The 21,858-nt window shown below is 28.7% G+C and overlaps 2 protein-coding genes, 1 long non-coding RNA gene and 1 pseudogene across 6 annotated transcripts; 3 read left to right on the top strand and 1 right to left on the bottom strand.

Moving 5' to 3' along the window:
* Window positions 1–5,587: 5,587 nt before the first annotated feature.
* Window positions 5,588–7,869, top strand: LOC149884173 (uncharacterized). Its single transcript, XM_090097908.1, has one exon. The coding sequence runs from the start codon at window positions 5,747–5,749 to the stop codon at window positions 6,086–6,088; it is 342 nt and encodes a 113-aa protein (XP_089954034.1). The 5' UTR covers window positions 5,588–5,746; the 3' UTR covers window positions 6,089–7,869.
* Window positions 6,179–6,904, top strand: LOC149884174 (uncharacterized; annotated as a pseudogene).
* Window positions 7,870–11,439: 3,570 nt separating the features above from the next.
* Window positions 11,440–20,772, top strand: LOC145185336 (uncharacterized). 4 transcript variants are annotated; one of them, XM_090097986.1, is made up of 9 exons: window positions 11,440–12,215; window positions 13,903–13,984; window positions 15,878–16,078; window positions 17,533–17,759; window positions 17,837–17,945; window positions 18,186–18,268; window positions 18,348–18,500; window positions 18,576–19,805; window positions 20,075–20,772. In XM_090097986.1, exons 1-9 carry the CDS (start codon window positions 11,559–11,561, stop codon window positions 20,150–20,152), a joined length of 2,820 nt encoding a protein of 939 aa, XP_089954112.1. In that variant the 5' UTR covers window positions 11,440–11,558; the 3' UTR covers window positions 20,153–20,772. The 4 variants fall into 4 exon arrangements, with proteins under 4 accessions (XP_089954112.1, XP_089954113.1, XP_089954114.1 ...); XM_090097987.1 differs by lacking the exon at window positions 11,440–12,215 and adding an exon at window positions 13,673–13,830; XM_090097988.1 differs by lacking the exons at window positions 11,440–12,215; window positions 13,903–13,984 and adding an exon at window positions 15,121–15,279.
* On the bottom strand, window positions 11,540–13,792 carry LOC149884175 (uncharacterized). The gene is made up of 2 exons (XR_016455705.1): window positions 13,048–13,792; window positions 11,540–12,974 (listed from the first exon to the last, which is right to left on the bottom strand). It is a non-coding gene; the product is annotated as an uncharacterized LOC149884175 (long non-coding RNA).
* Window positions 20,773–21,858: the final 1,086 nt, after the last annotated feature.

Here is a 21,858-nt window from a genome sequence, read left to right on the forward strand (position 1 = left end):
TAATTTTTTTAACTGAGTGCAAGTAAGTCCATAATGTATCCTGGAGACCTACACTACACAACTTTTAACAATATCTCTTTTTTGTTATAAAAAACCTATTAAACCATATTGTTTAGCTTTTTCCACATACTGACATAAACTTGAAAATGCAATTTTACTATGTTTGCTTACAGCAGAAATGCTATTTCCTTTCTTAATTACGTACTGCCTTCTTCATGTTTACAGAACTTGTGTTATAAATTTTTTAGTCAATCTCTTTTTGGTTTCTGACCATTTCGACTAAAGCAATAAAAATATAAAGAATCATTAGTGGGTATTATCAAATTATGTGGCTGTATTTTTTTAAACTTTTTCTTTTGACATAATATACACGTAGAACAAAAATCATATCTAATTCTTAATTCAAAAATTCTGTTAGTGAAATTAGGAAAAGCAACTCCAAATACATTTTTATCCATTATATTCTTATAACTGAAACTTGTTAAAAAAATAAAAAAGAAAAAGATAATAACGCAATGTCTTATAACTTGAAACAAATAAATTCATTTTTATTTATTTTTTTTTTGTTAAAAATGCATGAAGTTAATCTTTAAGATCATTAATGGGGCATAACGAACTGACTGATTCATTGTATCCTGATTTACTGCGCCCAAACCATAACAAATTAAATTCAAATCGAACTTTTTAAGACGTGAATGTTTGTAAAGAAAAAGCTAAACTATTGAAAGGATGCATAAGTATTAAGAATTCGAATAATATATTTTAACTTTTTAAATCCTAATCAGGATCTCTATAACAAAGCTAGCTAAAAAAATTTCCTTCCAAAAACCGAAAGTCAAAATTTACGTGATAACGACTTTAAATAAAGATGGCCCATATACGGGTACATAAAATGATAACATTATTGCAATCAATAAAATCTTAATCTTTAAGAAAATCCCTCTTATTCACTGTTCCCCTCAATTCTCTGTTCTATACCTTCCCCTAGTTAAATATAAACATATTTATAGATAGATATACAGTACTGTGCAAACGATAGTACCCCTAAAAATTTTTTAGAAAAATGTATGTTTTAACAAATAAAAGTTAATAATACTTAGTTTCTAAAATAAAAAACCTATGTTATTGTTAACATCCCTGATTTTACTTATCTTTACTAATATAATTTTTTTTTATTGATAATTACATTTTTGATTGAAGATCTCAAAATGCTCTAAACTCATATCGTTTTTCACATACTTGTATGCATATATATATATATATATATATATATATATATATATATATATATATATATATATATATATATATATATATTCGCTTGCGTAGAAATCTTAAGTTTCAAATAATCTGCATTTTCTATATAATTTATATACCTTTTAGTTCCTAACTGCCCAATGCTGTGTTTTTGAAGGTAAATAACACAACTGCATGGTAGGCAGCTGAGTTTTTTTTTTAAGATAAAATTATTTTTATGCATTACTTTTTTAGATAGTTACAACAATGTTATAAATGCTGCATGAACTATTAGCTGAGCACTGTGAGTTATTGAGAGCTGGAATATTACAAAGAATAATATATTAGTAAAATAATATATGATATTTAAAAAATTATATTTTGCGTTTAATATTCTTATTACATATTTATTTCATTCATGTATTAAATACTTCTAAAAGGAACCCTTGAGTTGTGTGTTCTCACTGCACTCAGCTAATAGTTCATGCAGCATGTACATATCTGGTATCTTGCTACAAATATTGAAAATATAAAATTTGTCAAAATTATAGGTAGACACCAGTGCCACAGACCATACAGTTATGTTTTCAAACTTTTAGTACATTGTATTGGGTAACTAAGAACTAAAAGGTATATAGAATATACATACATATGAATTTAATCGTAAATTGCACTTAAAATTTTTATCGAATATTTTGAACTTTAATATTTAATTTAACAATTTCTTTAATTGTCTAATTTTTCTTTAAATCATTACATTTCTTTAAATTTTTTAAAACTTTGTTTCATAGTCTTGTTTTTCTTTCAAAAATTTTCTGCTTAATTACTTTCTTTCATATTTCTGTAAAGCCTTATAAAATGTACATCGCTCACCGCTAAGAGCTCTGATCGTATCCATCTTGGGAGGCCAATTTTTTGCTTCAATCTTTTTTTGAAAAAACAATAGAATACGCTATCCAGTTATATTTTGAGATCAATCTTAAAGAGTATATTTTGGTAAAGAAACCGTAAACACATGAGATGAAAGATGAGAGCATATGTTGTTAAATTTAAGATTAGTTTTTCGGCATTATTTTACCAAAAATGTGAAAGAAATATAAAATTTATAGATTTTTTTAAAATTATTTATGTCATTATGGACGGTAGTGTTAACATATATATATATATATATATAACATATATATATATATATATATATATATATATATATATATATATATATATATATATATATATATATATATATATATATATATATATATATATATATGTACATTTATCTTTATATACATACATGTATAAATATAAATATATAAACATAAATATATAACCAAGGCTCTTGTAAGAATTAATGCGCAGCTAACAGAGAATTTTTTCATTGGAAATTTTAATTTTTATTGCTAAATGAAATTTTCCGAATTAACTTTAGGCATTCTTAAGCCCCCAATAGAACTTTCCCTCTAAAAATTATCGTTATATTTTGTGCGTATCAACACTTAAACGAGTTAATAAAGTAAAATTAAAAAAAATCAATGAAAATAATATCAGGGAAGTAATTGACACTTTTCTGTTTTGAGTCTATTCAATAGAAAAAACAATAGAGATATTATTATTAACAACCATAGTTAACTATTATTTAATAAAGTCTAATGTATTAAATAAATATTATTTTAAATATATATGTTTTTTCTTTTTTTAATTTTATATTATTTAAATGTTGGAAAACATATGCTGCACCTGATAGATTCTGCTTGGAGTCAATTTGAATTTGTCATTATAGTATCTAATGTAATACAAAACAACAAAAATTCCAAATGCAGATACAGCTATTTAAAGCTTAATCAATTTCATTGATTTTTAATTAGGTGCAAACTGCAGTCAAATTCACTAAATTTAGGAGGAGGAGAGGATTAGGATTTATAACTTTGAGTCAGCCTACAGAAGTTTTGGATTTTGAATCTTTGATACAAAATGCAATATTTTCCGATTAAATTATTTATTTACCAAATTTTTTAACTAAAAAATATTTATTTACTAAATTTATCATAAACAAACGTTTTATTTTTGACTCTTAGCCGTACTTTTTACTGGTACTTTTTGAAGCAAAAATGAGTGACACACTATGCTGGACCCTTCGTTATGGTATCAGATGGTGCAGCCCTATTTACTTTAGTTGATTAAAACTATGGACTAAAAAAACATCCAATTTTCATGACCTTTCCAATAATTTAACTCCAAGAAGCAATTAATTAAATTACATTTGAAATCTAGACATGTTAATAACTCACCTCGATTTCAATCCACTTGTCGTCTCAAAAATTTTCAAGCTGGAAATGTCCTTAAGTACTTCTTGCAGTCGTTGCTTCGTCACTCAACCTGCATTTAGATTCTACCATTATAGATATCTACTATTTTATGTGAGGTGCGAAAATGAAAGAAATTTTTAGCATCATTTTTAAATTTTACTCGACTTAAACATATAACATTCAATCAATAAAAAAAAGTGAGGCAACCGAAACACCAGGTGAACATATTTGCAATCGCATGAAAAATAAATCTGTAACACCATTAAAGTTTAAAACTTTTTTTACAAAAACGATCAGAAATTCAATTCTAACTTCACTTATAAAATGATAACTGTTCAATTAGTAAGGTTTGCGAATATAGAAATGCTAATAAAAATATAGCCATTAATACCTGTTTCAGAGAACCATGATTCAGAGGTCGAAACATAAGCACAAAACAAACTTGAAAATAAAATCAATTGTAAATGTAAGACCAATACCTGATTTATGAAATGTCTGCAAATAGGAAAAGAACGGTTGAGAAATTTTATGAGGTTTTTTAAGGATATTTTTGGAGAACTTTTTTATGAGAAAATAATTTAGAGAATTTTTATTGAAAGATTTTATGAGAAAATCTAAAAGAATATCTGGAGAAGATTTTATAGAAGAACTGATAGGAGAACTTTAGAAAGATTTTTAAAAGAGATTTTCGGGAAAAAGAGAAAAGAAATTTTAAAAGAAGAGGTAAAGAAAGAGATATTTTTCAAAGAGAAAGAGAAGATTTCAAAGTGAGAGTTAGTTTTTAAGACTTTATTATAGAAAGACACTTTTGCCACGAATCCTAAGGTGATAAAAAAAAAATTAAGCGACTTTTGATTTTCATACTATAATCTGTATTTGTAAATATTAAAAGAATAAATACACGAGTAAAATTTTTGAGAGTATTTATTAAACGAAACGAGAAGCATCGTTATTAAGTATTAATTTCATTTCGTTTACATTTCGATTGAGGAATTGGCATCAATTGTAGTAAGATTTTATTTCTAAGCCTTACGTAATCAAAAGTTTTACGTAATCAAAAGTGTTAGAGTTCTTGGAGTCTACTGTTACACAAGATAACTATACACAGCGACACCCACACCCACACAACACTGAGAACAACCCAACACCCAAACTCCCTAACGTAACCAAACATAACCAAATACATTTCCCAAATACTAAACTATATCCTCTCCATTATCACGCTCACCATCTCCGCGCTACTTATTCATTCATAAAAGAAACGCCTACATTCACAATAATCTTGGTGAAGTGAAATAAGGACTGAAGTTCCCGAAAAACGGTTCTTCGGTTCTTCGGTATTTTTCGGGGAATCGAAAGGAATCGAAGGTTTCGGTTCTTTATCAGAATAGGAATCGAAAAGAACCGAAGTTATCGGTTCCTTATAAAAAAAGGAATCGCAAAGAACCGAAGTTATCGGTTCTTTATCAGAATAGGAATCGAAAAGAACCGTAAATTGATTACTCACCTTTTTTTTAATAATATACTTCCGTTATAATCAATATTTTCGATTCTTTTCAATATTTTCAATTATTTCGGATATTTCGATTCTTTGTAATAAAAACGGTAAATTTCAATTATTAATTAAAAAATCGTTTTTATTGTAAAGAATCGTTTTTATTACAATTACGTTTTAATAATGGCGTGCGAAATTAAATTCAAATTCATTCAAATTTAATTTACCTCCCCTAAGGGATTCCCCTTTACCAGTATAAATAGTGGGGTTTTGTGAAAATCTAATCAGTTACAATTTATTGTTTCACAAACAACTCTTACAAACAACAACAACATTACAATTTACAACAATGTCTCAAGTTAATAATGCAATTTGGAATTACTTTACCAAACTACCAGAAGTGACAGTGAATTCTGTCACCAAAAAGAAAACTTATAAATCAAGTTGTAATCAATGTCAAGCAGTGTTAACTTGCTGCCATGGAAGTACATCAGGAATGAGTAAACATTTAGGGTAAGTAATGTTTTTTCAATTTTTTCGGTAATTTCGATTCTTTTTAATATTTTCAGAATTTTTGCAATTTAAGTTAATATTAAGTAAAGATTTACTTTATATTTACGATTCTTTCGAATAATTATCAACAAATTATGCAATTTAGATTATTTATATTTTTTTTTCTTTTCCAGGTTCAAGAATTGCTAAAGATGCAATGACCAGGTTTATAGAATACTTGGAAACTAGGATTCCAGATAAAGGCACTGAAGTTAATGACTTTAATCTTGCAAGTGTGTTTGATCCATTTTATAGAGGTTATTCTATCACATTAATCAAGGGCAACAAAGATCATTTAGATGGAATAATAGACCAACTGGTAGACAATCATCCAACTACCAGAGAATACAATGAGGCTTCATTACCTTCTGCACAGCCAAACTTAGATGAAGATATGGATGATTTTGAGAGAATGGCCATGGAAAATGATGGAAATGATGCACCAACTTTGGCAGGACCATCAGAGCCTCCTCTAAAGGTAGATATTCATTTTTATTAATAATAATTTCGATTATTATAAATATTTCCGATACTTATAAATATTTTTTCGATTCTTTGCGGTAAATTCAAATTCAAATTTTTTTTTTAGATGGAGTTTAAGAGGTACTTGTCTATGCAAAAGCCAGCTAAGGATGTGAAGGTTTTGGAATGGTGGAAGGTCAATCAAAAGGAACTGCCATTACTAGCTGCTATGGCAAGGAAGTACTTGTGTCCACCAGTGACTTCATGCTCTTCAGAAAGGCTATTTTCATTAGGAGGAAATATTATTAGTGATAAAAGACACAATATGAAGCCAGAGACCTTTCAAAAAATAATGTTCATAAAAGAAAACTTTCCACTAGTCAAATCAAAAATAAGGTCCTGGGACAAATAATGCCCTGGTGAACCAGGCTATCAGTCTCAACCTCTACCATCCACCTCTCAAGATCAACCTCTACCATCCACCTCTCAAGATCAACCTCTACCATCAACTTCACAGACTCAACCTCTACCATCACCTTCTCAGACTCAACCTCAACCATCTCCATCTACACAAACCCAATCAACCAAACAGACAAAAATGAAAAGTTTTTTGAAACCAAATGAATCACAGTCTCAAAGTCTACTACAAAGAGCTAAAAAAAGGAAACTTGTACTTGAATCACCAATGAAAAAATCACCAATGAAAAAAAACCCTATATATGATGCATCTAAAGATTTATTTAATACTGAAACTAGTGATAGTTCTACTAGCGTAGCTTATAGCAGTGCTAGTGGTAGTCGCAAGGGCAGCAAGGACAGTGTCACTGATCTCACTGATACTGATTTAGAATAACTGTATTTTTCAACTGTATTTCAACTGTATTTTTGAAAATAAAAATTTAAAAAAATTCAAGTTTTTCAATTCTTAGTAACAATTTCGATTCTTTGTAGCATTTTCGATTTTTTGCGATATTTCCTGCTAAGAACCGAAATTGGAACCAAAATTTACGGTAATTTCGATTATTGCTTAAAATTAGGAGTCGAAAAGAACCGAAGTTATCGGTTCTTTATCAGAATCGGAATCGAAATTTACCGTTATTTCGATTCTTTCTTAAAATAAGGAATCGAAATTTACCGAAATTTCGAATCTTGCCTAAAATAAGGAATCGAAAAGAACCGAAGTTATCGGTTCCTTATCAAATTAGGAACCGAAATTAACCGAAGGAACCGTTTTTCGGTAATTCCAGTCTCTAAAGTGAAAACGGATTTCTTAAAATTATCGTGTTGTTTCTTATCGTGCCATTTCTTAAAATTATCGTGTTGTTTCTTATCGTGCCATTTCTTAAAATTATCGTGTTGTTTTCTTGTGATAATTTTTACATTGGATTTTACAATTAATATCAATATAATTTAATTCATAAAACTACATATAAGATCCCAGAGATATTTCCATCTAGGAGATTTAGTTTGTTGTAAATCTCTTGCTAATTATTTTATTAGTTTACTTTGAATGTTACATTTTACTATTATTAACATTACGTTTTATACTTGTTGTTGTTTTTTTTTTTTTTTGTTTTCTTGTTAGAAAATATTTGTTATACATACTTTAACAGAAGAAAAATAAATGTAGGTCTCTTGTTTTGAATTTAAAGACTCTTTTTTTTAATATAAAAATCAAAGAAGTGAAATACTTCTTATCTTTTATTGCCCAAGGCAAATTGCAGTTTGACTTTCTTCGTCCATAATGATAGCCATAGATAGCCAGTCACAAAACTTTTCGACAGAAAGAATTGATTAAAAAATGCGTAGAAGCTAAATTTTAAAATGATTTCAAATAATTTTATTATTTGTTTTAAAGTGAATATAGCAAAAAATTAAACTAACTAGGTGATATTCAATTATGTAAACAAACATCGAACTTGAAATATTCTTAACGTAGATTAAATTTGTGTTTTGAATAAAATACCATGAATTACCCCAGAATAACCTGAATCTCTGTTAAAAATATTAAATTAATACATACAATAAAATTCATCCTTAAATCATACCTTAATAATCATACCTTAAAAAAAATCATACCTTAAAAATATTTTAAAATGCACTCAAAGGTCATAAGTTATATATATATATATATATATATATATATATATATATATATATATATATATATATATATATATATATATATATATATATATATATATATATATAGTATTGTAGAAATTATGTTAACATTTCCAGTAAGAGTGCTCAATACAGTGTAGTATAAGTAGAGCGAATATATTAATGCGATTATTATACAAACTAAATAATTAGTTTGGTTTATATAACATTATTTAAAGTTTCACTCAATAGCGATCATCAGATGTTATAAACCTTTATAACATTATACATATATATTGTTTATTACATTTAATAAATGATATTTGAACTAATAAAGTTTAAAACATCTGATGATCGCTATTGAGTGAAACTATAAGTAATTTTATATAAATCAAACTAATTAATTAGTTTATATAATGATAATAATAAAATAAGTAATTACATATATATATATATATATATACATATATATATATATATATATATATATATATACGTAAACCGTTTGAATAAATTGATAACAAATTTTCCGCTAAGACTTTTACATCTTTACAACGTGTTAACTCTTAAAATTTATTAAGTTTCAATCTTTGGGTAAATATGGCATAGTCAATATTTGAACAACTTTAGTTAGCTTCGTCGTGCTCATTTAATTTATCGAAAATATATTTAGAACAACTCCGGTAAGTGTGGTTTACGAGCAAAAATATTGCATATTTATTTTAAGTATCGCATATTTACTTTAAGCATTTTTTTTCTTCTCTGTGAAGAACTACGTCATTTCTAATGTTGCTTTCGCTCGGGTGGTTTGATTGCGTTTTACCATCTTTACTAGTAACTTAAGGAATGATGGCATTATATAGAGGTTTGTTGACGCTTATCAATTAAGCATTGGCGTTTTGATTTTCGTTAATAGCGAATATTAACCAATAAAATCAAAATTCTATATCAGTCACTTTATAAAAACTTATAAATTTAGACATACTAAGTTATGAGATTTCAGAAAAATAATTGTGGTACCTCGCATACCTTATATTGTGTTGTTTTGACCCTTCCTATGGTAGACAAAATCACAGACAACCTGTCAAATTATCTTTTTTCAGTGAGGTCTAGAATATAATATAATAATGCATAGAATGCAGTTGATGCTACTTTCAATTTATCATTTAAGTTCCTGGTAAATTTTTTACCACAGTGTTTTCGATAGTTGAAGGTCAATTGATGTCTTCTAGATTGCGGCCAAAACTTTGAGTTACTACAGCTAATATGTTAGTTCTTCAATGACATCACCAAAGCATGAATAGTGTTTTGCGTCTTTATAATGACAGAAAAGACACAAATCTTGTCTATTTGACAGTAATTTGCTTCCATTCAGCTTATCTTCTTCGGAAACCATCAATCTTTGCGTTGTTTTGCGTTGTTTCATTTTATATTCAGCCAGTTTTTATATATATTTTTTTCTAAAAAAAATAAGTCGTAAAATTCAAAATGATTGAGCTACATAATCTAAATTTGTTGAGACTTTTGCAGTGTCTTCCTTATCACATTCAGTAGCATTGTTGTCACCAATGGTCGTCACCGACTGTTAAGACATTCATTTTCCATTCATTTTCTTTTCTTTTTTTTTGAAAAACATGCCAAATGAGAATTAACTCTGCGTCTCTCCCATTTTATGACAGATAAACAAAGGTTTGACACATTATGACCCCTGTTCACATTAATCTAAGACGGTGTTTTATACTACACGCTATTTTATCATAGGCACTATTTTTTAATGCGCATTGTTATATCAATCGCGTTGTTTTATACGTTTTGACAGTAACTGAACTGATTCAACTTTGAAGACATATGGCATATAACTATGAAGACATTGCGTAAAAAATGTGTTAAGAATTTATTGTAATCGCATTTTTAAAAAATATAAAACTCATTTGCTACTACAAAGGTTTATTATTTCAAATTTATGTTAAATAACTTATATAGCCTTTACAAATTATTTAGAATGTTCTATTTGAAGTTAGGAATGTTTTTAAGTCGGTGTTTAAAAACCTACAATAAAAACTGCTTCTACGTTTGGTTGTTGTTGATGCTGGAGGCAAAATTTTGCATAACTGCATAATTGCATAATGTTATACTCCGAGTATGTTCTACAACCATTACAAACTGCAGAAACCGCACCTACTAGATATTTGCTTAATGAACATGTTGCAGTTAAACAATGGGCTTATCTTCTATGTTAATTGTAAACTAAAATTTGAATTTTTTTTTTGTTGTTGAATAAATAAATCCACATATGATAGATTAATTATAATAATAGTTATGTTAGTTATAGTAATATAATAATATAAAAATTAGTAATAATGTCGAAGTTAAAATACGAGTTGAAAACGTATTTCTAGCATTGCAGAACATTCTAAACCCACTCCTGAGAATGACTACTCGGGGTGATAAAAGAATACTCTAAAGCAAAAATTCATTTTTAATTTTAGGCATTAAAAGTAACAAAGTATATTAGAATTGATTAATAAAAAGATCATCCCAGAGTAAGTGGTATTCTGTGTGTAAATTACACGGTTTTTTTTTCATATGTGGAAAAAACTGGCTTGCCAAGACTAAATTTTAAATCAGGTCCAACCATAATGTATTTTAATGCTGAAATTGCAATAAAATTGTTTTAGCAAGTTATATTTACATTGTAATTATAAGTTGTAATCATAATATTCAATGTTTGTTTGTAGAACTTCTTTCAATTATTACATTTTGCTCAACTACCACAAATACTTTACTCTCCACGCCCATTCGACGCATAGGTTCACAAGTTGATTGGGCCACAATCAACTTGTAAGTTGTTAGGTTAGTAATTGTCGGTTATTCAAACCAATAAAGGAATACAGGTTGTTGCAATAGAAGAAAGTATAGAGATTAACAAATGCAAATTCAAGCAGAAGGAAATCATTTATACTTGATAATTACTTCGAATATATGCAGGTTCGAATATCCGGAAATCTACTGCGTAAGCTTAAATATAATGGGGCCTTGTGTCATTTACGTAGAATGAAAAAAATTTTGAACAAAAATTTTCATGCTTTTTATGTCTATTGTCATATGATTAGATTATTAAAAATGTAATTTCTGAGATATCTTTTAAACAACATAAAATTTGTCAACGTAATAAGCTCTGGTATTTTGAACAAAAATGAAGGAATTTTCTTTATCTTACTTAATACTAACAAGCATTTTCTTTACGGTTACACTTTTGTGAACTAAACAATGTGTGTTTAGTTGATCTTAGCATGAAACCTTTCCTTCCCTTTAAACAACTTTGTTTTAATTCCACGAGGTCGTAATATATTCTCTCGAAACAAGCGTGTAATTACTGAAAATATTTTTATCGTTTTCTGGCCATGAACGTCATTGATCCCAGATTTTTGGCTTTAGGCGCACCCATGTTTGAATCTGAAATAAATTTCAAAAAAGGGTTGCACAGTCAATGGGTTGGAACTTTTACGTCAATTTACCAAAATTTGCTAGTTGTTTATTCTTCGAAGGAAAAAGTTTTGTGGCTGCAGCATTTCACTCCAGAAACAAGCACCCTTTCGGTTAGTTCGAAAAGCGAGAAAGGACTGTTTGAACTAATTACACAGACGGATGACACTTTGTATTTTTTTGAAGCAGGCTCAAACCTATTCACAAAAGTTTGGATCTCAAATTTACAAAATGCAGGCTGGAACTCTGTTGAAATTTGTCCACCATGCTTTGATAGCACGTATTTTGTTCAAGATAATCATTTTCAGATTAAACAGATAACAAAAACACAAACCAGTGTTCAATATACCGAACCAACTCAATTATGCTTGATGAATTTTAGAAATTCCTCATTAGTAGTAGATGAAAATTTCAGTGTTAGACATTCTACAACTTTTTCATCTAAAGCAGACCCTTCAGAGTTGAAAATGATCACATCGCAAACAAAAGAACATATTTCTGAGAGCGGTTACGGGTCAAAAGAAAGTTTTGAAGAGAAAGCACGCAAGGAAAACATTTGGACTCATGAAAAAGAGGTGAATATGAATTTATAAGTATGGAACTTTTATAAAAAGGTCAGAAATGCATTTTTTAAACTGAATTCACTGGATATAATGTAAAGAGCTAATCCTCACAGCACAGCTGTCATTTAAGTTTAAACTATGCATGTTTTTAATAACACGAATAATAATGGGATTCGTAACCGAAGTAAAACACTTTAAACGAAAAGTTTTCTTTTCAGATTTTTTACTTCCGAAGAGATAAAAAAAATCGTGAAAAGAGCGTTAGAAATGCGCTTTTAAAAGTAATAAAAGCGTCAATCAATAAAATGCATCCCATTTTACTGTAATTCGTATCATCCTTTAAGAACTACAGTCTTTTAAGTTTAAAATACAATTTTTAAATAAGCTATTAGGAAAGGTATTATAGCATTAAGAAAAATATTTCGACAACAATTGGCTTTAAGTTTCAACTATTTTATATTTTATCCACAATTTTGAGAAGTTTCACAAGCTTTATAAGTTTCGCAAGCTTACTGGTAAATAACAAAAGATAATTTGTTTTTTATGGTGTAATGTCTACATTGTGCGCAATCGTATATTTCTAATGCTTTTCTAAATTTTGGGACTTTAAATGGTACTTTTTCGACATATTTTAAATTTTAGGAAAAATTAAACTACTAATTACAAAAATATCAGTGAAAGTTTTATCAATGCGCAACTATTACGTCAGTAAAATGTTAAAATAGTTAAAAATTTCCTCAGATAATCATTATTACCTTAAAAATGTATTTTCTCATTAATATTCTATATTACTGTAGTGTAAATGAAAATCAAAATCGCCAATGAGAAGAAAGTGTGTAAACACTTTCTTCTCATTGGCGATTTTGTGAAACGTTTTCTTCTAATTGGTGGTTCATTGAATTAATTTATTCAAAATACCTTAAGTGTAATCTTATGTTTTTTACATTTTTCTATTATTTCCGATTGAAAAAGACATCCGTTTATCAAGTTTTTTTACCTACCATTTCTAGGAATCTAAAAACGTTGTGAATATCACCAAAAATTAAAACGATCAATAGAAATAAAAAGAGAATAAAAAAGGTTTACAAAGACGATTTTTATTAATTCTTTTTCGTCTTTTTTTTTTATTTCTTGTAATACTTTAATTGTCAGAAATACATCAAATTAGAATAATATATAATAATCATCTCCTAGGAAAACAGAAACCTTACTAAAGCTTGCAGCCCCTAAATATTTGGCATATGTGTAATAGATCCAATATTGTGAGGGAGGAAGAGCTTTTGTAGATAGATACTCACAATTATAATCAGAATACTTTAATTTAAAAAGTTTTCAACGTTTAGTAAAAATCACGAAAATGAAACCATTTTTATTCTATGAACCATTGAGTTTGTTTTTTTGCTTACTTTCTGTAAGAAAGTATAATGATCACAATTTGAACGTCAGCCATCTTTTGTCTTTGCAGTTCTGACTCATAACGGACTTAACTGATTACATAAGCTGAATGATATAATATACAACCAAACAATTTGCAGGATGACTTCTTGATGCTAACAGAATCCATTTTGAAATTTTCTAAAAAAAAAAAATCAACTTTTATGAGGAAAAAGATATAATTATGCAAAAGGTAGACATATTATTTCTTTTGTTAATTTTTTATATTAAACTAAATAACTTGCCCTTCTTTGTCTGTATATAGGTTCATCAAGAGTATTGGGGCACCGAGAAAATCAAATTTGCTTCAGATAATATCAGTTGTCAGAGAAATGAGGAAGTGAAAGGTATTGTTTTTACCTCCTTTTCAACTGAACGCTTAACCGCTGTATTTAAACGGCTAGAAAAATGAGAACTTGCATAAACCAAATTAATACTAATTTAACAACATAAAAATTTCTCATTTTTATGTTGTTTAAAAAGTAAATGTAAAGTAAGCTGCAAAACATGGCTTTTTGTTCTGGTTTCGACTCCAAAAAGTAAGCTGCAAAAAACGGCTTTTTGTTTTGGTTTCGGCTCCAAAAACAGTTTATTTATAGTGCCAATAATGGTTTTGGGTTATAATAACTAAAATTAAAACAAATGTAACAACAAAAGTTACAAAAAAATCTTGTCTGCAAGTTTTTAACATACATTAATTTTTAACATACATTAATTTTTAACATACATTAATTTTTATTGATACTGTGGTAACCTCAGCTTGAAATTACGCTAATGTATTGTTTGTTGGTACAGCCGACCAGCGTTGCCAGAGGACAATTGTTAAATTCAGCAGGTTCCTAAAATCTATTCATAATTCTTTAGGTATCAAATTTAAAGACTTTGGTGCTTACAGACTGTAATTTCTTTAGCAAATGTACGTTCTTGTTAGTCTTGTTCACTATAAAACTATAGTTCTACGAAGAGTACCACGATGTAGCCAATACCATATTTTTTTTTTTTATGATACCTAAAGCAGTCAACATGGGTATAGCTCTAATCTTAAGCCTATCCCTAAAAAAAACAAAACAACTGTAACAATTTTCTGTATTAAATCCTTTGTCTGTTTTAAAGTAATACCTTCTATTTATAAGAATGCACAAATAATAAGTTATAAAAAGTTATAAAACTTTTTCCATTCTTTTCACACTTGTATTTTGTTTATTATCATTTGTTCAATATCATGTATTAGTAGAGGAGTTTAATTAATGAACTGGTCTATAAAATGAGAGGATGAGGAAGGATGAGGGAATGGAAAAGGTAGAATGATGTGGTGTTGAATAGTTTACTATTAAAAAGGTACAGTCAACAATAATCAATTAGAAACTGGTTCTTTAAAGAGAAGAAACTCAATTAAAAGATTTTTTAATTCGGGCTGCGTCATTACAACCAGTAATACTATGTTCTTTGTTGTGTTGTTACCCGACGCGTAAGTTCATGATTTAGATTATTGGGATAAACCTTTTCACTTATTAAAAGTATCATTGGCAACACATTAGGCAACATCAGAATCTGACAGAATATTTTATCAGACACTGTTTGATCATTTTTTACATGGAATATCTCACGGCCGAGCAGTTATTATGCGTACACAGCTGCAACTGTAAGTACGGGAGAACCCAGTTTAAAAAAAAAAAAATTAAATGCAATAAAGCCTTATTCCCTTATGCTTTTTGTTTTATCAAAAAAGGAAATGTAATCGTTTAAGCTTCACATACCTTAAAAGTCTCTTTAACGGATGATATATTATTATCATATTAGTTTCATGCATTTTTTTGGCACCGGGTTTATAGAAGTTTTTTTTCCAAATAATTCTCCAGTACAGCTACGGAAGACATTTGTAAAAAATATATTACATATTATGCGTTTAATATATTCTATGCTATGCGTCATGAAAAGTACAATGTGGGCATATGAAAACTTTATCTGTCAACCTAAGTGTTACTTACATGAAACTAAAACTAAAATATTTTAAAAGAGAACTTTCAGAATGTTTTAAAGAGAGTTTTTACGAATTAGCCTTAAGCTGATATTACATCTTTCACAAACCGGGCAGTTTAAAGTTCAGTGAACAAACGATCGAACGGTTGAACCACTTTTTGTTTTAAGATTAAAACTAATGTAAAACTAATTTAGCTTTTTAAACCTTTTTTAGAGCTTTTTTAAGAATGGCTTATTAAGAATGGCTTTTTTTTTTTTAGCGAAGATCATGAAGAAAAAGTTTAAAGATATTTATTCAATCGACGTCGACTACGACATAACCAACAACAACGATAATCACTCTGCAATTATTTTTACCGAAGATCCCGATGCCACGCCAAAGTTAGAAAAAAGACATTCAATGTCTCAAATTTTTAACAACTTGAAATCTAAATTCGGTTCGACAAGTTCCAAAAAAAGTGGTAAGTTTTAATCAATGTCAAATCACAATAAAAATTGAATTATCCAAAATTAAATGACTCTTTAAATTAGCTGGGCTTATTTTTTTTTGTTTTTTTGTTGTTTTTTTTTGAAATTCTAGAGTGATTACCGATAAAGTGCCAAGTATATTTACCAAGGTCGATTTTCCTTGTTTTCTTGTGTCTGAAGACTTGTTGACTTATTTGATATTTATGACCTAAAATAAAGCGAGTAAACTTTATCAATAGCATTTTTGAAAAACTTAGTAATCTATTTATTCGACTGATAGTCAAACTTTATAAACCAAAAAACGTTACAGAATACAATTACGACCTGTCTTTTCGTAACAAAAAAGCGATCGTTCAGAAATATTTTATTCGCGTTCAACGTTGAAGTTTGACAGCACGTAGTAGAAATGTCAAATTTAATTAAGTTATCTGCTGCACAGATTAAAAATTATGTTGATAATAAAATTATCAATACAATTCATAAAAACAATTTTTGATCTGGCTTACGGCGCATTTATCATCAGAAGGTTAATATAAACGTTAAATGAGATTTTTATTACTTCAATTTTCTTTACATCTTTTCTTGCAGCTAATGTTTTTAATCTCAATTTTTGTGCTTTTAAAAAATATATATCAATAAAAAAATGTACCAAAATGTATAACTTGGATTTAAATGCATGTTTGTAATACAAAACTCCTCCAGCTCACTGCTCAATCCCCCTGAAAACTACATTAAAACCAGATTAATTTGTAAATTCAGCATTTATCAGAGTAAAAAGAAGTCAAAAGTAATAAAAACTTAAAAAAAACTCAATAAAAAAGCTGAGATGAACTCATTTAGGCGAAACAAACAGAACAGAAATAGTAAGTCAAAATCATGTTTTAATTTAAAAAATAAGTTTATGCTGATCAATTAGACATTTGTGGCAGTAGAGTGTTCAAGCCTTATTTGTTTAAAATTGTTCAAATTCAGTGTTAAAATATCTACTTTGCTAACTTAAGAGAATAACAAGATCTCTAAAGCCATTTACGTTGCTCTGATCAAGTATTTTAGGGTGGGTTAAAAACCCCAGCCTTGAGATTCAATAAAAAATTGTTGAAAAATGAGAACTATGGCAAAATGTCATCGAACGGTGTCCAATTTTCAAAATTCAAAAATTTGAAATTCAATCAAACTACTTTCTTTATTTCAACAATAGTATCAACAGAATACCAATAATAAAAATCAATCACAGATGCAGTTATAGTGCAATCGTTTTTTGGAAATCACAAAATTTAATAAAGAAAACACTTTAAATTCAAATATAAAAAACTTATAAATCAATGTTAAAACTAATGAGGAAATGTTATTATTATTGTTACTATTATCGCCATTATTATTATTGCTATTCTTATATTTTCACTATGTATCACTGAAAGTAAAAACTTATGCCGGTGCATTGTTTCAGCATTCAGAAGAAGTAGATCTCTACCTTTACAAGAATATTACCATAGTAAGTTACTCTGGAACTACAACGGACAGTGGAGAGATAGTTGGTTTGTAATTGAGAGCGGAAGTCTTTCGGGGTATATAGATCTCGGAGCAAAACTTCCTGAAATGGAGCTTTGCGTAAAGGAATGCGTATTAACTACGTTTAATTCAGCTAGCTTTCTTCCAAAGCTGAATTTGTTGAAAGTAGGTCTTAGCATTTTACTTCCAAAAGTTGCAGTTTCCATATTTCATATTATTTTAAGAAATATTTTTGCTTACAGCTGGGAACGACGGGCGGGGCAGATCATATTTTTGCAGCTTGGAATGAGGAGGATTACGAAATATGGGTTCATATTTTGGCAGGTTTTGTGAAAGAAAAAATAGAACTAAGTAAAGTTTAAATTTTTTTTGTTTTTTTTATTTTTTTGTTACCTTTTTATCTTTTGTTTGGCTTTTCTAACCTTGTATTATGTTCAAATTCTTAATTCAAATGTGATTAACAGCAAATAAGGGAAGAGTGGGGGTTGGAACGAGAGATAAATACTAACCCTAAATATAAATCATCGTAATAATTGTTTCATTCAGTGTGTCATAATTTTTTTTCTCAAAATTAGATTGAATTTGATTTAGATTTATCCAAGTTGGCTTCTTCGCCAGCTGAAGTTGATTCTGACTTAATTCCTTTCCTTCACCGAAATGATAAAGCAAGAAATGTAAGTTAAAAATATTAAAGAGAGAAAGAGGGACAGAGAGTTGTTTGGTTGAAGCTTTTTAATTCTTTTATACATGTAGCTCTTGTCCACATCTTCCGACGTTAGCAGCGGTATACTTGAAGGTCGCTCCGATTGCCTCGATAGTTGCTACGATGGCGATGAGTCTGGATTAGAATTGTCTTTGAGTTCTCACCCAGGAATTTCGATTTTTAACAATGAAAAAGAAAAAATTGTAAGTTTTCGTTCCTTTTAAGAGAACTATATACTTTTTAAAAATTATTGATTACGCCGCCAATTTTTTTTTTAGGGGCAAAACGGCTCATCACTTATTGTGACATTCGACTCACAACATAATGAAGATAAAAAACTAAGAAAAGTTTCCTACTCAGAGGTACCCTCAAAAAATGAACCGGATAGAAAAGACTCTACGTCCTCATTAACTACAGATTGTGGAAATCTTGAATCTTCAACATTTGGTTCGAAACCTTTAGTAAAAAATACTTTTAAAGTTAATGCTGAAAATAAAAGAAAATTTGTAAATAAAAATAGATGGTCAATGCTCGATCTTACAAAAATTAGCGATAAAACCAGTTCACGACGGTTGAAGCCGGTAACAGCTTTAAATATACAGGCTGGGATATCCAGTCCCTCCTCAAGACGATCTAATTTTAATAAAATAAATGATCCTGTTGATCCAATGCTTACAAATTCAGACCTTTCTTCTGGGAAAAGTTCTCGAAAAACGAGTGTTAATCAATCCGTTTTCTCTGATTTCGTAAACCCAAACTCAGAAACAACCAGAAAAACCTCGCCTAAACTTACTGAAGATGGAGAAACATCCATAAATATCATTAACAGCGATATATTTTCTGCAGATAAAACCAATTACATTATACAAGATACGCTTCTACGAAAAAGAAAAAACTCACTGTGTTTGGAGCGTGGACACATAACAACAACGCTAGAGTCGTTATCAGAAACTTTAAGAAAGAATAAATTATACGAAATAACAGGAGATACAAGACGAGAACGAATGAATAGTCTTGAAAAAAAGTTGAGCACTATTAATGCAGAAATCAATGACATTGACCAAAAAATTAAAAGCAATCCTCCTAAATGGCCCCAGGACGAAAAGCTGATGCAACAAATCCGAAACACTAACATTATAAACAAACTGAAATTGAACGCTAACAAACGAAAAATTTCTTTTGAAAGTGGGAGCTCGTTGTCCGTTGAAAGCTTAGCAAGTAGTGGAAGTTGCAAAGATCAACCAACAAGTAGCCATTTTACGTCGCATGGCAATCCCAACGATATATACGAAATGATAACAGAAACAACTTTAGAAAACAACAACGATATAAACGGTACAGAGCAACGTTTTTTAAATGAAAAATTTGAAAACCAACAAGGAAGCAGTTTGCATCAAAGTATTTTGGTTTCAAACAAGAGTCGATCTCAATCGCTGACCTCTATTGATGAAACTTCGAACAAAATTGGCCGTCTGAAAACATTGGAGGATGCAAGGATAGTAATTGAGGTAAAATCTTTTTGTTTTTAATGTGTCAACAGTGGGATAGGAGCAAACGTGAGAGACAGAGTGTAAAGACAATACATATTTTTGTAATATTTCGTGTTTGATATCGCTCCCATTATTCTCGCTATCCCACCCAAAAAACCAACGTATGGAGCATCCTTTTCAATAAGAGAAAAAGCATGTAAACGAAGAAATTTTTGTTTCATTTTTGCCATTGAAACTGCTCATTTTAAATTGTAACGCATGTATCAACAAATTTTTTTGTATTTTAGGATTTCGAGAAATTCTCCAACCAGTTGTTTCAAAATATGGAGAAGAAAAAATTGGGACAAAAAACGATGGAAAAATAGGACTATTAAAATTTAACTTTTGCAGAGTAATTATGGGTAACTTAAAAGCATAATCTGCTTTCATGCAACTTTATGGAATAAGACCTACTTACATGAGCAATAGGGCTTGAAGCCTACTTACATGAGCAATAGGGCTTGAAGCCTGATCAACGTATTTTTTCAAAAAGAGCCTAATTATTTAAATATCTAAAATAAAACACAACTGTTTGAAGAAAGTCATTTTTTTGGTTATGATAACCTTTCAGCATAAAAATATAAATTTTTGAAGACTTTTCTTGTTTTTAATGTGTAATGCGCAAGCATGTTAACAACAACGATGTTTCAACCATAAACAAGATCACTAAATGGTTTTCTTCCAAATTTTAAGTTAAACTTTTGTTTGCAATTAAGCGGAAGAATTTATCAATTGTTTTGCTAAATGCACGAAAAGTGGACATTTGAGAAATTATTCTCTATCTTGTTACACACATAGTTTGTTGATGTTCAGTGTCATTGTGTAACAGAACTTTTTAAAGCTTCAATAAAATATTTTTATATTTGTATAACTAGAAGAATTTTTAAAATTTTATACTTTAGCGTTATGTAAGTTGATCTTACTAAAAATATCTCAACAATTTTAAGCTCTTGTTTTTTTTAAGACAATAAAGTATCAATAGATTACAAAATTAATTGATTATTTCCGTTTACACTGTAACATTAAATGATAAAACTAAGGGTGGTAATTGGGGAATTCAATAAACTGCTATAAAGTATGTAACTGCTGTAACTTATAATTAAATCCACGCTATCCAATGACGTCATTCAGAGATCTTTGAGAGGGGATAAATGTTTTCACAGAAACTTCATTCATTTACTTATTGCTAAGTTTCTATCATTAGTATTGTTCAATCTTTATTATCCTCATCGTTAATTGAAACTATTTATCATTTTTTGATTCATTTTTATTACGCTTTTTATTATGTATTTATAAATAGTTTTAATTCCATGAATACTTAACTTGAAAAGACATTTCTCAATAAGCAACTTTTGTTTAAAGCAACCAATTAAAAACGAAGTTTATGTTTAATAATTCATGGTTATCACTACGAGACCTTCAACTCAACCTAGTTACTTTGATGCAGATTTAGGAACAATTTACCAAATCTTACCAAAACCAGGATTAGCAACCTTGCCGCAAGATTTCTTCTTGCATAACTTTTTTTTTTATAGTAAACTAATCGTAAAGCTTCTTTTCAACTATTATTATCGATTGCTCAATTACTAATCTTAAAATCTGGACAAAAACGAGCAATACAGAATAGCGATAAAAAGCAATACAATAATTTATGAAGTATAATATCGCCGAAAGTTGTCGATGCTTTTGTTAGGTTCTTCTAATTTTGAAAAATTTTGAAATTTAACATTCTATAAAATAAACGAAAAGTCATAAATTCATACAATTGTAAATGTTAATAAATTTATGTCCGAGCCTATTTTTTTTTATACACTATCATAAATTTGTTGTTAATAACTAACATAATTTGATAATTAACATAATTAGCATAAATTTTTAATATTAATGATTAACATAGAGTTTATATCAATAAATTACGTTTATGTGGTTTATCAAAATTTCATTTTTATGATAACCAGATCTTTTCAACCAAATTAGAAATCAATGCAGTGAAAATTTTCAAAACTTTTAAAATTTTTAAATATTTTTGGTT

This window comes from Hydra viridissima, unplaced genomic scaffold (assembly GCF_058129835.1).
Source record: "Hydra viridissima isolate aposymbiotic clone 2 unplaced genomic scaffold, HvirCarnegie_v1 scaffold_9, whole genome shotgun sequence".
Classification (NCBI taxonomy): domain Eukaryota; kingdom Metazoa; phylum Cnidaria; class Hydrozoa; order Anthoathecata; family Hydridae; genus Hydra; species Hydra viridissima.